This window comes from Mobula hypostoma, chromosome 6, assembly GCF_963921235.1.
Source record: "Mobula hypostoma chromosome 6, sMobHyp1.1, whole genome shotgun sequence".
In the NCBI taxonomy this organism is placed as follows: Eukaryota; Metazoa; Chordata; class Chondrichthyes; order Myliobatiformes; family Myliobatidae; genus Mobula; species Mobula hypostoma.
This window is the reverse complement of record NC_086102.1, coordinates 140,210,464-140,223,391: the sequence shown is the minus strand read 5'-3', so window position 1 is coordinate 140,223,391 and position 12,928 is coordinate 140,210,464. Positions and strand designations below refer to the sequence as shown.

Sequence of the window (12,928 nt, the reverse complement as noted above, 5' to 3'; positions counted from 1 at the left end):
ATTTTCCTTTCAATACATGATGCTCTTATGGCTTTTAGTTCATAGTAATGCCAATTCAGCTTAAGTGCATATCAATTTATTTCCTTGCCATGATTTTCCTTGGACTATATTTTGCACAAGATATTTTTACACTTGCCTCAATTAAGGCTCCATCTCGAGCACTGCAATTGGTTTAGCAATATTGCACTTATTTATATATCTTGTACTTGGAATTGTTGGCCAACATCTCCGGTAATAAATGTAAACAGCGTGATTAAAGAAGTCACAGTTCAATGTCTAAAGTAAAAGCTTATTGTAGAAATTAGTGATATTTTCAAAAGCGAACAGTGGAAGGGATATTACTGTACTATAGTGCTGAACTTCTGAGTTATCTAAAGTATCTTCATCCTCTTCAATGACCTCTGCCATCATCTGTGGATCGTATCCACCTACAGGTAAGAAAAACAGCAGAGAAAAACACATCAATAATGCTGCAAATGTATTCTTGCTGTGAAACGTCAACACCATATAAAGCCGTGTGTTCTGGGATCACGTAGAGTGGTGAACTTCAGAAGAATAATATTGAAGATCAATTTCACTTATGGTTTAATAGCGTGGTAGTCTTCCTCTGACACATACACTAAATCAGACAGTACATACTTGGGCCATTTCACAGGATCCAATACAAATGATTGATGCAAACTGGAAGAAACCAACTCCATGTCTAATTGGTGAACACAATAAAATTAAGACAACTTCTGGTCCTGTTGTGAGCAAAGGTTGGTGGGGGGGGGGTGGTGGGGGAGAAGGTCGGGGGGGCTTTTAATTAAGCAGAAATATCAATCCATTTTATCTGACCTGGCATATGAAGCAGCCACCAACTTGATAGTAGACTGTGGAGAATACAGTGAAACAGGAGCTCTCAGCAGAAAGTCCTTTCTAATTCAGAGAAACACTTTGCAGGATAGTGTCCAGTGCCCTGATCGAAGATGAGAAAGAGATCCACAAGAGACTATGTGTGTGGAGAGGGTGGATGGGGCAGGGGGTTCAGAGTTTTTAAGAAGTATTTAAGCAGTACTAAGAGGGGTAAAGTATTTAGGTAAGGGGGTGGAGTATATTTGAATCTATCAGGAGCCTGCGTATCTTTCATTCACAATTAGGTGAACTGCAAATGAATGAAACCTTGCCATTACTGTTACAGCAATCGGCAACAGGGCAGTAGAAGCAATGATAGCCAGGACTCATTGTGGTTATTCTTGATTTCATGTGGCAGAATAAAACAGGTGATTGTGATCTGGACCCGGACGGAGGGTCTCGGTCTGAAACATCAACTGTTTATTCCTTCCCATAGATGCTGCCTGACCTGCTGAGTTCCTCCAGCATTTTATGTTGAGTGTTACAGTGCTGAACATCACTGAAGACTAATCATAACAAGGATTTTTTTTTGGGTGACAACAGGAATGCAGTGGATGAAATCTGTCTAATTTTCAGAAGCCTTCGACAAGGTACCCATAAAACCCTAACGAATGAGGTTAAAGAGCGCAGAGACAGGGACAAATAGCAGAACGAGTTGCTTGTGAGCTTCAACTCAAGAGAGCACAGAGTGTGAGTAGAGGGTAGGTATTTACAGTGAAGACAGTGGGGTAGTGTTCCATAAGGATCAGTACTGAATCCACTCCTGTTCATGATCTGAACTCTGTCATCAAAAACACAAGTTCTAAATTTATGGATCATACCAAATTGAGAGGGGAAAATCAGTATGGAGGAAGATGCCCACAAACTACTACATTAATAAACTTGCAGAATTGGAAAATAATTAGCATATAAGGTTTAACAAAGCAAGATAACATATTTTAGTCAGAAAAGCAGGAAGGCAATAGGAAGGAAAGGATGTCTAGGTGGGTTAGAGAACAAAGGAGATTCAGGAAGTACAAAAGTACCAGTCACTAATATTTATGCCACAGGTTAATAAGGCCATTAAAATGCAAACTGAGCATGAGGACTTAGTTTTGAAGGTATAGAAATTAAAAATAGGTAAATTATGTTAAATATGCATTAAATCTTGCTTCACACACAAAATTCTGGAGGAACTCAGCAGGCCACGCAGCATCTATGGAAAAAAGTACAGTCGATGTTTCGGACTGAGACCCTTTGGCAGGACTGGAGCAAAAATGCTGAGGGGTAGATTTAAAAGATGGGGGAGGGGAGAGAGAAACACAAGGTGAGAGGTGAAACCTGAAGGGGGAGGGATGAAGTAAAGAGCTGGGAAGTTGACTGGCGAAAGAGATACAGGACTGGAGAAAGGGGAGTCTGATAGAAGAGGACAGAAGGCCTTGGAAGAAAGAAGAGGGGGGAGGAGTACCAGAGGGAGGTGACGGGTGGGCAGGGAGATAAAGTGAGAGAGGGAAAAGGGGATAGGGAATGGTGAAGGAGGGGGGCATTACCAGAGGTTCGAGAAATCGATGTTCATGCTGCCCAGTTTGAATCTTGCTTAGAGCTTATTGAGAGAACTGTGTATATTTTTGTTGCCTATATTATGGTAAATATATAAATACACTGGAGAGGATACAGAGAAGATTTTCAAGGATAATACCGTAAAGACAAGAGTATACATATCCTCCGATGTTTGCTCGGTAGAAGAACAAGCTGGACCAGGACAACTTACTGTCCATTCTGCAGTCATGCCACTTAGGGACTTGGACTAGATTATTTTTTCTTCTTTGCAACTATATGTTTTTCCGAAATCGTAACCATATGTGCTGTTTGTGTAATGTGCAGTGTGCTTTACGCTATTTGTAATGTGTGTTGCTCCTTGGCCCCAGAGGGATGCTGTTTTGTTTGGCTGTATTTATGTACGGTTGAATGATCATTAAACTTCAACTTCAACAGACTGGGTTTCATTTCTCTCGAGAAAAGACTGAGGAGTGACCTAATATCTTTATAATTAAGAAGGGTTCTGTAAAAAAAAAAGATGCAGAGAGAATATTTCCATTTGTGCAGAACAGTATTCAAGACTCTAATTATGTGGCTCAGCAAGAAATCCAAGTGAGAATTCAGGAAAAGCAACATACTTATTTAGAAAGTGCTGAGAAAATGAATTTACTGCTGCAGGAAGTGTGTGAAATGAGTATTATAGGATTTTTTTTTGGAGGGAGAGTGTGCATGTGGAGGAAAAGGAACTAGAGAGTTCTGCTTATAGATTTAGGTGGGGTAAGTAGAGGGCACTCATGGAGCATTAACCACAGTGTGGTAAAGTTATACTGAATGGATAATTTCTATGCTGTATATCCAGTATATCTAATCTTGTTTAAGGTTCTTTTCTCAATTGTGGAAAAAATCATATTTATATCATGCCTCTCATGACTGCATGTCTTCAACATTCAATGTCACACTAGATCTCATTGATAAGATAGTCCACAGGTATACATTTAATTCAGTGTTATTGTTTGCCCTTTCTGCCATGAATTATGATCCTGATCAGTGTTAATGGGAGCTGGACCCAGGAGTCTGGGCTACACTCAGAAGTTGGGGATGCAGTACTGAGTGGTGATGAGGGGGTCAACTCTGGCTACTACCCAGGAGTCAGATGCTCGTGTCAAAGGATTGCTGTAAAGTGGAAAACAAATAAAATGTTTTGTTGCTTATTCACCTTGCAAATAACTGTCTGATCCATCGTCAAATTCACCTTCTTCACTTTGTGAATCTGTGAGAGATAACAAATAAAATTTAATAAAATTTTAACTCTTTTCCTCAATATGATAGTTAATTGTACCACAAGATACAATTCCAATGACTGCTTGGCAAAAGCTTTAAAACACTTAACAGAGCCATATTTCAGGAAGAAATAGGGCCTAGATTTTGCCCAACAAGAAAATTGGAAAGACTGCTCCAGTTGAAACCAGCTACAAATACCACCAAATATTGTCCAACCCAATCTAGTGAAATTCCAGAAAAATTGGCACTATTTCAACATGTGGTGTAATATTAAAATCCCAAATTAATTCCAGGAATGTATTATCAATACCTGGGCCCCAACTATTCCTGACATGTATCAACAGTTTGTACCAAGTATTATTTTTCCAAGTTTACATGTTTTCTGATGGTACAAAGCTGGGTAGGAATGGGATACAAAAACACATCAACAGAATACAACCAAGCTGAGTGAGAGGATGAGAAGAAGGTGGATGTAACGTGATGTAGAAAAATGGGGTAGCAGTGTAGCACAGCAAGTAGTGCAGATGCCTTATCGTTCCAACAACATGGGTCTGATGCTGACCTTCTGTGCTGGCTGTGTGGACCGTGCACATTCTCTCTGAAACTACGTGGGTTTGGTCTGAGTGATCTGCTCCTTGCCACATCTCAAGGATGTGTAGGTTGGTAGATTATTAACTGTTCTAAGTAATCTCCAGTGTAGTTGGGTGGTAGAATCTGGGGTTGGGGGGAGGTCTGAATGGTCTGTGGGCCCCATCAGTGTCCATTTCCCTCCTGCTTCTCTCACACAAGTTACTGTTGACCTTGTAGGATCTACAGCTTTATCTGCTTCCATAGTGCTTTTCCAATTTGATCACCTTCACACTCTTGGTGAACCCAGGATGAAGAATGACAATAAGCTCTTTTCAAGTGATTCCTTTGCAGCTGGCTGTACTTCCAAACTAACAGTAATACTGCCTCTCCACCACACCCACCCCCTCTTCCATCAACTTCCATAATGATAACTCAGTACTCATCATAAAATTGCTCCTTTATCTATCCCTCTGCTCTTCTGGAGAGTTTTCCTTCTTTGATCTTCTCACCCTATTCCACCCTTGCACAGTTCATTTAAATGCTCATTCTCTACTACCTAGCTAAGGAAGATCAAATTTTCTCACTGAGACTCATTCACTGCTGTGTCTCTTGCTTCCTCCTTCCACCCCGCTACCACTGTACTAAATGATTTCAACCTCTATCATTTTCTATCATCCCTGACCTTACTGCATTCATATCTTCTATATGGAAAGCTCCTGTAGCTCCCCATTTAATGTGACCTTGCTACTTGCCCTGTGTGGGTCACAGACAAGGTTTTCTTTGATAATGTCTTAGTATCAACTTCATGACCTTTACAGAGACCAGGCTGAGTGACAATAAGAACTACTTAAGTGAAGCCTTCTCATCAGCTCAGGCAATATATTCCTCTTTTCTACCATACTTTGTTCTATTGAAGCTTCTATTAAGTGGATAATCAACTCTTCATGTAAAATCACCTTTTATTACAGCCCTATTATATTTACAGTTATCTACAATCTGTCTCCATATTTGTTGCTCTAATTCTCGCTGACTATTGGGGCGGGGGGGGGGGGCTCTGATATAATCCCATCAAAGTAATCACACCCATCTTAATTCTGAGTTCCACCATAAAACCTCAGATAACTATTCCTCAAAATATCCCCTCTATGTACATGATAAATTCTCTAATTAAAAAAGGAATTCACCATTCTTTCTTACACTCACCTCAATCATGCCTGTAGCATCTGTACACCAGAGCATTAAGCTGCCCATCCTTAACCATGTTTCTGTAATAGCTATAATACCCCAGGCCCATGTACTATACCTTTCAATGCCCTGAGTTCATCTGCCTTGCATGTCAGGTTTCTTATATTAGAATGAATGCAATTTAGCCTGGCAACTCTTCTTTTCTCCCCGTCCTTCCCGCACCTGTCCAGACTGCTGGACTTGTTTGCGTCAACCTCTTTATCAAGGTTAATAAATATGGTGCTCGACCTGCTGAGCATTTCAGCATTCTCTGGTAGTATTCACAGTAGGCTGGAAGGAATCAGAACTCTGAGTGAAAAGGAGCAATATTCAGGTCTCTAAGGAAAGAGCAATGAACTTGGGGACAAATTTAGGTGGAGCCTTTGCAGACGTTTGAAGTTAAATAGGCTCCTTCAGTTTAGCAGAGTTCTAAGGAATAGGGAGGTGTGTTTACAAGAGTAAATGGGCCAGAAGGAGAGACGAAATGGGCTATGAGGATAACTGAAGTTTAGAGGGACATGGACCATATACAACCAAATGGGACAAGCTTAGATGGGCATCTCAGTCAGTATGGACAAGTTGAGCCGAAGGGCCTTTTTCTGTGCTGTATGATATACATCTATGATTTGCCTCAGTCTGTTACACCAGGCACCTATACTCCGCCCGCCAAAAAAAAGCGGGATCTCCCAGTGGCTATCCATTTTAATTCCACTTCTCTTTTCCATTCTGACATGTCAGTCATGGCCTCTTCGATCACCTTGTGTTTCTTCCTCCCCCCCCACCACCACCTTTTAACTCTGATTCCTCACCTTTTTTCCTCCAGTCCTGCTAAAGGGTCTCGGCCCAAAATGTCGACTGTACTTTTTTCCATAGAAGCTGCCTGGCCTGCTGAGTTTCTCCAGCATTTTGTGTGTGTTGCTCCAAATATGTAACATTGTATTGACACACTTTCTGTAGTTTTGGTGTCTTAGGATTAGAATTCAAGGCTTCACTGCCTTCAGACTCATAGAGATCGCACTGTACATATCAATCTATCATTAACAGGCTAAATTAAAATAAAAAATTAACACAAACTGGGAATGCCTAGCAGATGTTGACAATGACAGCGAGTTGACACGGTCAGTCAGGTCTCATGCCTCAAGTTAGCCCCCCAAGAATCTTGAATGGCCCCCAGTGACTTCTATTTCCCCTAATGTCCCCTTAGGACATGTAATTGCCCCTTTGGGGTGGTACTGTCCCCATTAGGAATCACTAGTTTAGATGCTGCTAGATTATGAGCCCCACTTCAGTTCGGGTGCAACCTGTCCCTTTTGTACAGGTCACCTCTGCCCTAGAAGAGATCTCATGGCCGAAGAATCTGAATTTTTCTATCCTGTTCCAGCTTTTCAGCCGTGCACTCATCTGCCATGTCTTCCAATTCCTTCCAACACTGGCAGGTGGCATCAGGAGTAATTCAGAGATTACAACTCTTGAGGTTCCATTTTTTTTTTAAAGATTCTTCCAAACTCCTTAGGACCTTACTTCTTTTCCTACCCATGTCACTGATACATTCAGCTTTGGCTACTCACTCTGGGAATATTCAGTGTCCTGAGTTGTCTGGCCCTATTGTGCTATAAGATTACCATTAGTAAGAAATACTGAAGTTTACCTTGATGTGAGCTCTTTAAAATGGATTCCACATTAAATATGCATTCCACATTAACTATCTAGTGTACACAATAGCCAACATTAGAAAATTTAGACCAAAATACTTTAAGATATCTCGGATGAATAAATAGACACATCATTGAAAACTTATGATTCTTCTCCTTCATTTAATGAAAGTCTCTGCTACTTAATTTTTATCATCATCATCATTCATTTTATCTTTGTTCAGTTTCTTAACGCAGTTCATTCAAAAACATGAACTGGATTGTTGTTTGGAAAGTAACATTAGATAGATTGTGATAACCACAGTCAGAAGGAATGAAAGCATACCTAGGTGCGGTAGGGGATACTTTTCTCCACTTTGAAGCCTTTTATTCAAAGAGTGCATCACCTTGGCACTGCCAAAATTTTTGAAACGAGACTTCACATGGTTATAAAACCAGTCCAGTGACCCAGTCTTCACAATCCTGAAAAAAACACACGGTTGAATTTACGACCAGAAGTTAATTCTTTGGCAAAAATCCATGTTTAAATTACTCAGATGCAGCACCATCAGTTCCAACTCTTAATGGCATGATGTGTCTTCAAGAACCGAGTGCCAAATTTTTTTTGCCAAATTTACTCCTACGGTACCAAATATAGCTTCACTCTCTTTCATGCATCTCAAGTTGTCTTTTCATTTCCATAAACATCAGCGTTGCAAATCTTGGTCCAATTTTCTTACTTTTCAGTTGTCTTTTCTTCCTGCAGTCAACAGACTTTTAAGATGTCAGATTCTGCATAATTACCTCTTAATTATCTCAAGGAATGAATTTGGGGCTTTATGCACAGGGTCCAGCTGCACTGCAAAATCAGGAGGATTTTTTCTTCCTGACTAACCTAACGATTCAAAAAAAATCAACTGATCCAAAACCTGGCTGGCTCGACATGAGCGTTCTTTAGATAAGAAATCACTATGCAAATTATTCTTCTGTGTGAAGTTATGGAGCATTATAATCCTTAAATTTAATTAGGCATTAACAGAGCCTGGCTTCAGGAATTGTACATGGCGTTGGTCAACTGGTTTCACTCGAGATACTCAATCAGAACGGTGTATTCTTTGCCAGGAATTGAACACATTAATGTAGGTTTATCTCCTAGCTCAGTATTGTAAAATCAGAAGTGCCATTCTGCAGATATGAAAACAAATGTTATCTGCTTCCTCACCAACCTTCACATCACTACAATTGAAGATAGAATGTGAGCAGTGATTCTAGATGCACACAGTAATGGAAGTACATTACTCACTTAATATTTGTGGGTGAACATCACAACTGTTCTGTGTAGAACACATCAACATGGAGGTACTTGGCCATTAATATATATATTTATAGGTGTTGGATCAGACAGAAAATTGAGAGATCTTGCTGCTGCTCTTCAGATAGTTTCATGTAATGTTTAAAATCAATCAGTGTCTTAGAACAGAACAGACACTCACAGCAATGGCCATTCCCTTTAGCAGCCACTGCCAACACAATTTTGCCCATGGTGACTGTTTGATTTTCCGAAACTCGACATGCTATGCAAAATAAGACACATTCATTGTTCAAAGGATCCAGAATTTTATTAGCTACAGTTCAACATGTTTCAAAGCGGGTAACATAAGTAATCAAGATCGGGCTGGAGCATGGCAACTTGTAAGCTGCTCTCTGCAAATCCACTCATTATTTAGATTATTATTGTTCTATTCTTCATAATGTAAATTCTTTGTCAACACTTTATTCTGCATTTTGTTATCATTTTATCTTTATCTTATTGTGTAATGATTTGGTATGTATTCTATGACAATAAGAAAGTAATTCCACAATAAACCAATTCTAATACAGAATTCCATTTTATGATTTAACAGGAATTCAGTTTACAACCTAGTTGAAACTTCATTTAAAATGTTTAGAAATGCATTTCTGGTTGGTTTGAAATCAAATAAATTCATTACAGAGGTAGGTAGTGATGCTGTTAACAGGCAACCCTCGATTTACTATAGGAATATTTTACTCAAACTAAAGAGGGTGCAAACAAAAGCTTCACAAGAGTGTTGCTGGGGCTGGATAGCTTAAGTTAGAAGAGACTAGATAGGCTGCGGGGGATAGACGTGACCTTATAGAAGTTTATAAAATCATGAAGGTTATAGATAAGGTGAACACAAGAGATTCTGCAGTTGCTGGAAATCCAGAGTACAAAATACAAAATGCAGGAGGAACTCAGCAGGTCAGGCAGCAGCTATGGAGAGGAATAAACAGTCGATGTTTCAGGCCAAGACTTCATTGGGACTCAGTCCAAAAAGTTGACGCTTTATTCCTTTCCATAGGTTCTGAGTTCCTCCAGCAGCTTGTGTGTGTTACTATAGATAAAGTGGATGGTCACAGGGAGGGTAGATGGGTAGGGAGTGCCTAAAACTGGAGGACGCTGATTTAAGATGAGAGGGGAAAAACTTAAAAGGGGATTTGATGTTTTTCACACAGAATGGGAGGGTATGTGAATTATATTGCCAGCAGAAATGTTAGAGGCAGGTGCAATTACAATGTTCAAAGGACGTTTGCACAGGCTCATGATTAGAAAAGGTTTAAAGAGATATGGGCCAAATGCAGGCAAATGGTCTAGCACAGAACAGTACAGCTGTTGGGTTGGATGACCTGGACAAAAGGACTAGTTCCATATTGTATAAATCTATGACAAAATTTAATGAGGCAGAGAGAAACTCTTGGTGAATTAAAGGGAGGCAAAATTTAGGTGAAATTTCTTAGATCTCACCTAAGAAATCACAAACTTGGCCCTTTTGAATTAACAGCTTGTAACAGAAAGGTCACGCGAAAGAGGCACTGAAGTTCAAAGTTTTTCACATCCATAAAAGGGGTTAGAGAGAAATAAATAAGGAAGTAAAACAACATGCAGGACAACGTATTTGGAGCTTGGGAGGTAAAGAAAGTTTAGAAGAACAACAGACAGTTATTATATTGGATTCAAGAAAAATAATGAATATTGAGCAGACTGAACAATATTGAAAGTCCAATAAAAATTCCATCTGATTAGAAATGAAGATCAGCATGTTTCATTTACAGACAGGCGTTCTATCATCCCACCACAAGATGGTGATCAAGCTACAGGACAATTTCTGTTAAGGTGCTGCACAGCACTTTACATATCTATCAAGGACACATTACAGACTTGTTTTCAGCTGACCAGACCTTAATTCTCTCTCTGACCAGAAAACCAGACCTTAATTCTCTCTACTGTTTGAAACAAGACATCTTGCAACCTCGTAACAGTAAGCAAAATAGGTACTAGTTACTTGTGCCCGTAATCCAAATGCATTCAATTTTCCTCATTTTGCACCAAATGTATCAAAACTGACTGAACTGATTTCACCCAAATAATTCCACTCCTGGATTAATCTTGCTTCTAAGGGTATAAATTAAAATTTTAATGTTAAATGCAATAGGAAATGTAATCAAATTCCTTTCAATTAACATCTTGAATATGATTTGTACTGATTTACTGAGACCGAAGTTGTATTTCCCGATTTGTACTGATTTACTGAGGCCGATATTCTATCTCCTGTTTCTTCAAATTTGACTTATGGCAATGGGTATGAAGCAATCAAAACTTTGAGAGATTTCGTGATTAGGTATATACTTCCTTCTTTCTAAGATATTGGAAACTAGTCAATAAATCAAACTAATATCTCAGGTACTTTATTATATAAAAGAAAACAATTTTCATACTCTCACAGAGACAGAGGCTCTCTGGCAAGTTCCACATTAGACAACGTGGAAAGAACAGAGAGCAGTTGGTCATATAACACAATTCTTAAAGTGACATCAGTAATATTAGATATGAAAACACTCCAGGACCCCTTTTCGCATGTTGTCTTTCACCCTTTAAACTCACCAGGCCATGTTCCCTATGCTCCCTTTAAACTCACCTGCTGTTGTTTCCTTTGAACTTATTGGAGCCTCAGTTGCCAAGCTACGTTTTAAACTACTTAATCTGCATCTCCTTCGCTCTCTTTAAATCATCAGATATTATTTCCAATGGTTCCCTTAAACTCACCGGAGCTGCGCTTCCTGTTCTTCCTTTAAACTCACTGAGGCTGTTTCCTGCACTCCCTTTAAACTCAGTAGGGCCCTGTTTCTTGTGCTCCCTTTTAAACTCATCAGGTTCACTGATGATTATTATTCTACACTGTATCAAATATAAAAAAAAAATTAAAAGCGTGCCGACATGCCAATACAACCCACAAGATACAGGGGGATCTCAGTAAGTCAGGCAGCATCTATGGAAATGAATAAACAGTCGATATTTCACGCCGAGACCCTTCCTCAGGACTGAAAAGGAAGAGGGAAGAAGCCAGAATAAATAGGTGGGGGGTGGGGAAGAAGGCTTGCTGGAAGGTGACAGATGAAGTCAGGTGGGTGGAAAAGGTGAAGGGCTGGAGAAGAAGGAATCTGATAGGAGAGGAGAGTGGACCATAGGAGACAGGGACAGAGGAGGGGACCCAGGGAGAGAAGTGGTAAAAGGCCAGAATAGGGAATAGAGGATGAGGGGAGTGGGAGAGAGTATTTTTTTACTTGAAGGAGAAATCTATATTTATGCCACCAGGTGGGAGGCTGCTCAGATGGAATACAAGGTGTTACTCCTCCAACCTGAGGGTGGTCTCATTTTGGCGCAAGAGGAGCCAAGGACTGACATGTTTGAATGGGAATGGGAATTGGAATTAAAATGTTCGGCCACCGGGAAGTTCCGCTTGGGGTGGGTGGAGCGGAGGTATTTGACGAAGCGGTCTCCCAATTTACGGTTGGTGTCACCAATGTAGAGAAGGCCACATCGGGAGTACCAGACACAATAGACGACCCCAGCAGATTTGCAGGTGAAGTTTTGCCTCACCTGGGAGGACTGTTTGAAGTTCTGAATGGAGATGAGGGAGGGGTGGCACTTAGACCCATTGCAGGGTTAAGTGCCGGGAGGAAGTTTAGTGGGGACAAGGGATGTCAAGGGATTCAAGGAGGGATCAAACCTGGAGGAATGCAGGGGTGGGAAGGTAAAGGTATTTTGAGTGGTAGGATCCCATTGGAGACGGCGGCAGTTGCGGAGGATGATCTGTTAGATGTGGAGTCTCATGGGGTGGTAGATAAGGACAAGATGAATTCTATCACTGTTAAGGCAGCAGGAAGATGGCGTGAATGTGGATGTTCGGGAAATGGAGGAGATATGGGTGAGGGCAGAATCAATAGAAGAGGAAGGGACACCCTATTCGTTGAAGAAGGAAGGCATCTCAGATGTCCTGCAAAGGAAAGCCACATCCTGGGAACAGATGCGGCAAAGGTAAAGGAACTGAGAAAAGGGAATAGCATTTTTACAGGAAACAGGGTGGGAAGATGTATAGTCAAGATAACTGTGGGGATCAGTAGGCTTATAAAATATGTTGGTTGACAGTTTATCTCCAAAGATGGAGTCAGAGAGGTGGAGAAAGCGGAGGGAGGTGTCAGAAGTGGGCCAAATGAATTTAAGGGCAGGGTGGAAGCTAGAGGCACAGTCAACTGGCAGCACCAATGCAGTCGTCAATGTAGCGGAGGAAGAGTTGGGCAGGGTTACCAGAGAAGGCTTTGAACATGGACTGTTCTCTGTAGCCAATGAAGAGGCAAGCATAACTGGGGCCCAGGCGAGTGCCTATGGCTACCCCTCGAATCTGGAGGGAGTGGGAGGAAAATTGTTGAGGGTGAGGACCAGTTCTGCCAGATGGAGGGTGGTGGTGGTG

At 40.7% G+C, this 12,928-nt stretch overlaps 1 protein-coding gene across 8 annotated transcripts in view; it reads right to left on the bottom strand.

The window, feature by feature from the left end:
• LOC134348440 (melanophilin-like) overlaps window positions 1-12,928 on the bottom strand; it is a 202,450-nt gene that overhangs the window by 42,869 nt on the left and 146,653 nt on the right. For all 8 annotated transcript variants that reach the window (XM_063051815.1, XM_063051817.1, XM_063051813.1 and 5 more), the window contains 3 exons: window positions 7,465-7,601; window positions 3,629-3,682; window positions 343-428 (listed from right to left, as the gene is read on the bottom strand). In XM_063051815.1, the coding sequence (XP_062907885.1) occupies window positions 343-428; window positions 3,629-3,682; window positions 7,465-7,601 (277 nt within the window). The remainder of the gene's footprint in view (window positions 1-342; window positions 429-3,628; window positions 3,683-7,464; window positions 7,602-12,928) is intronic.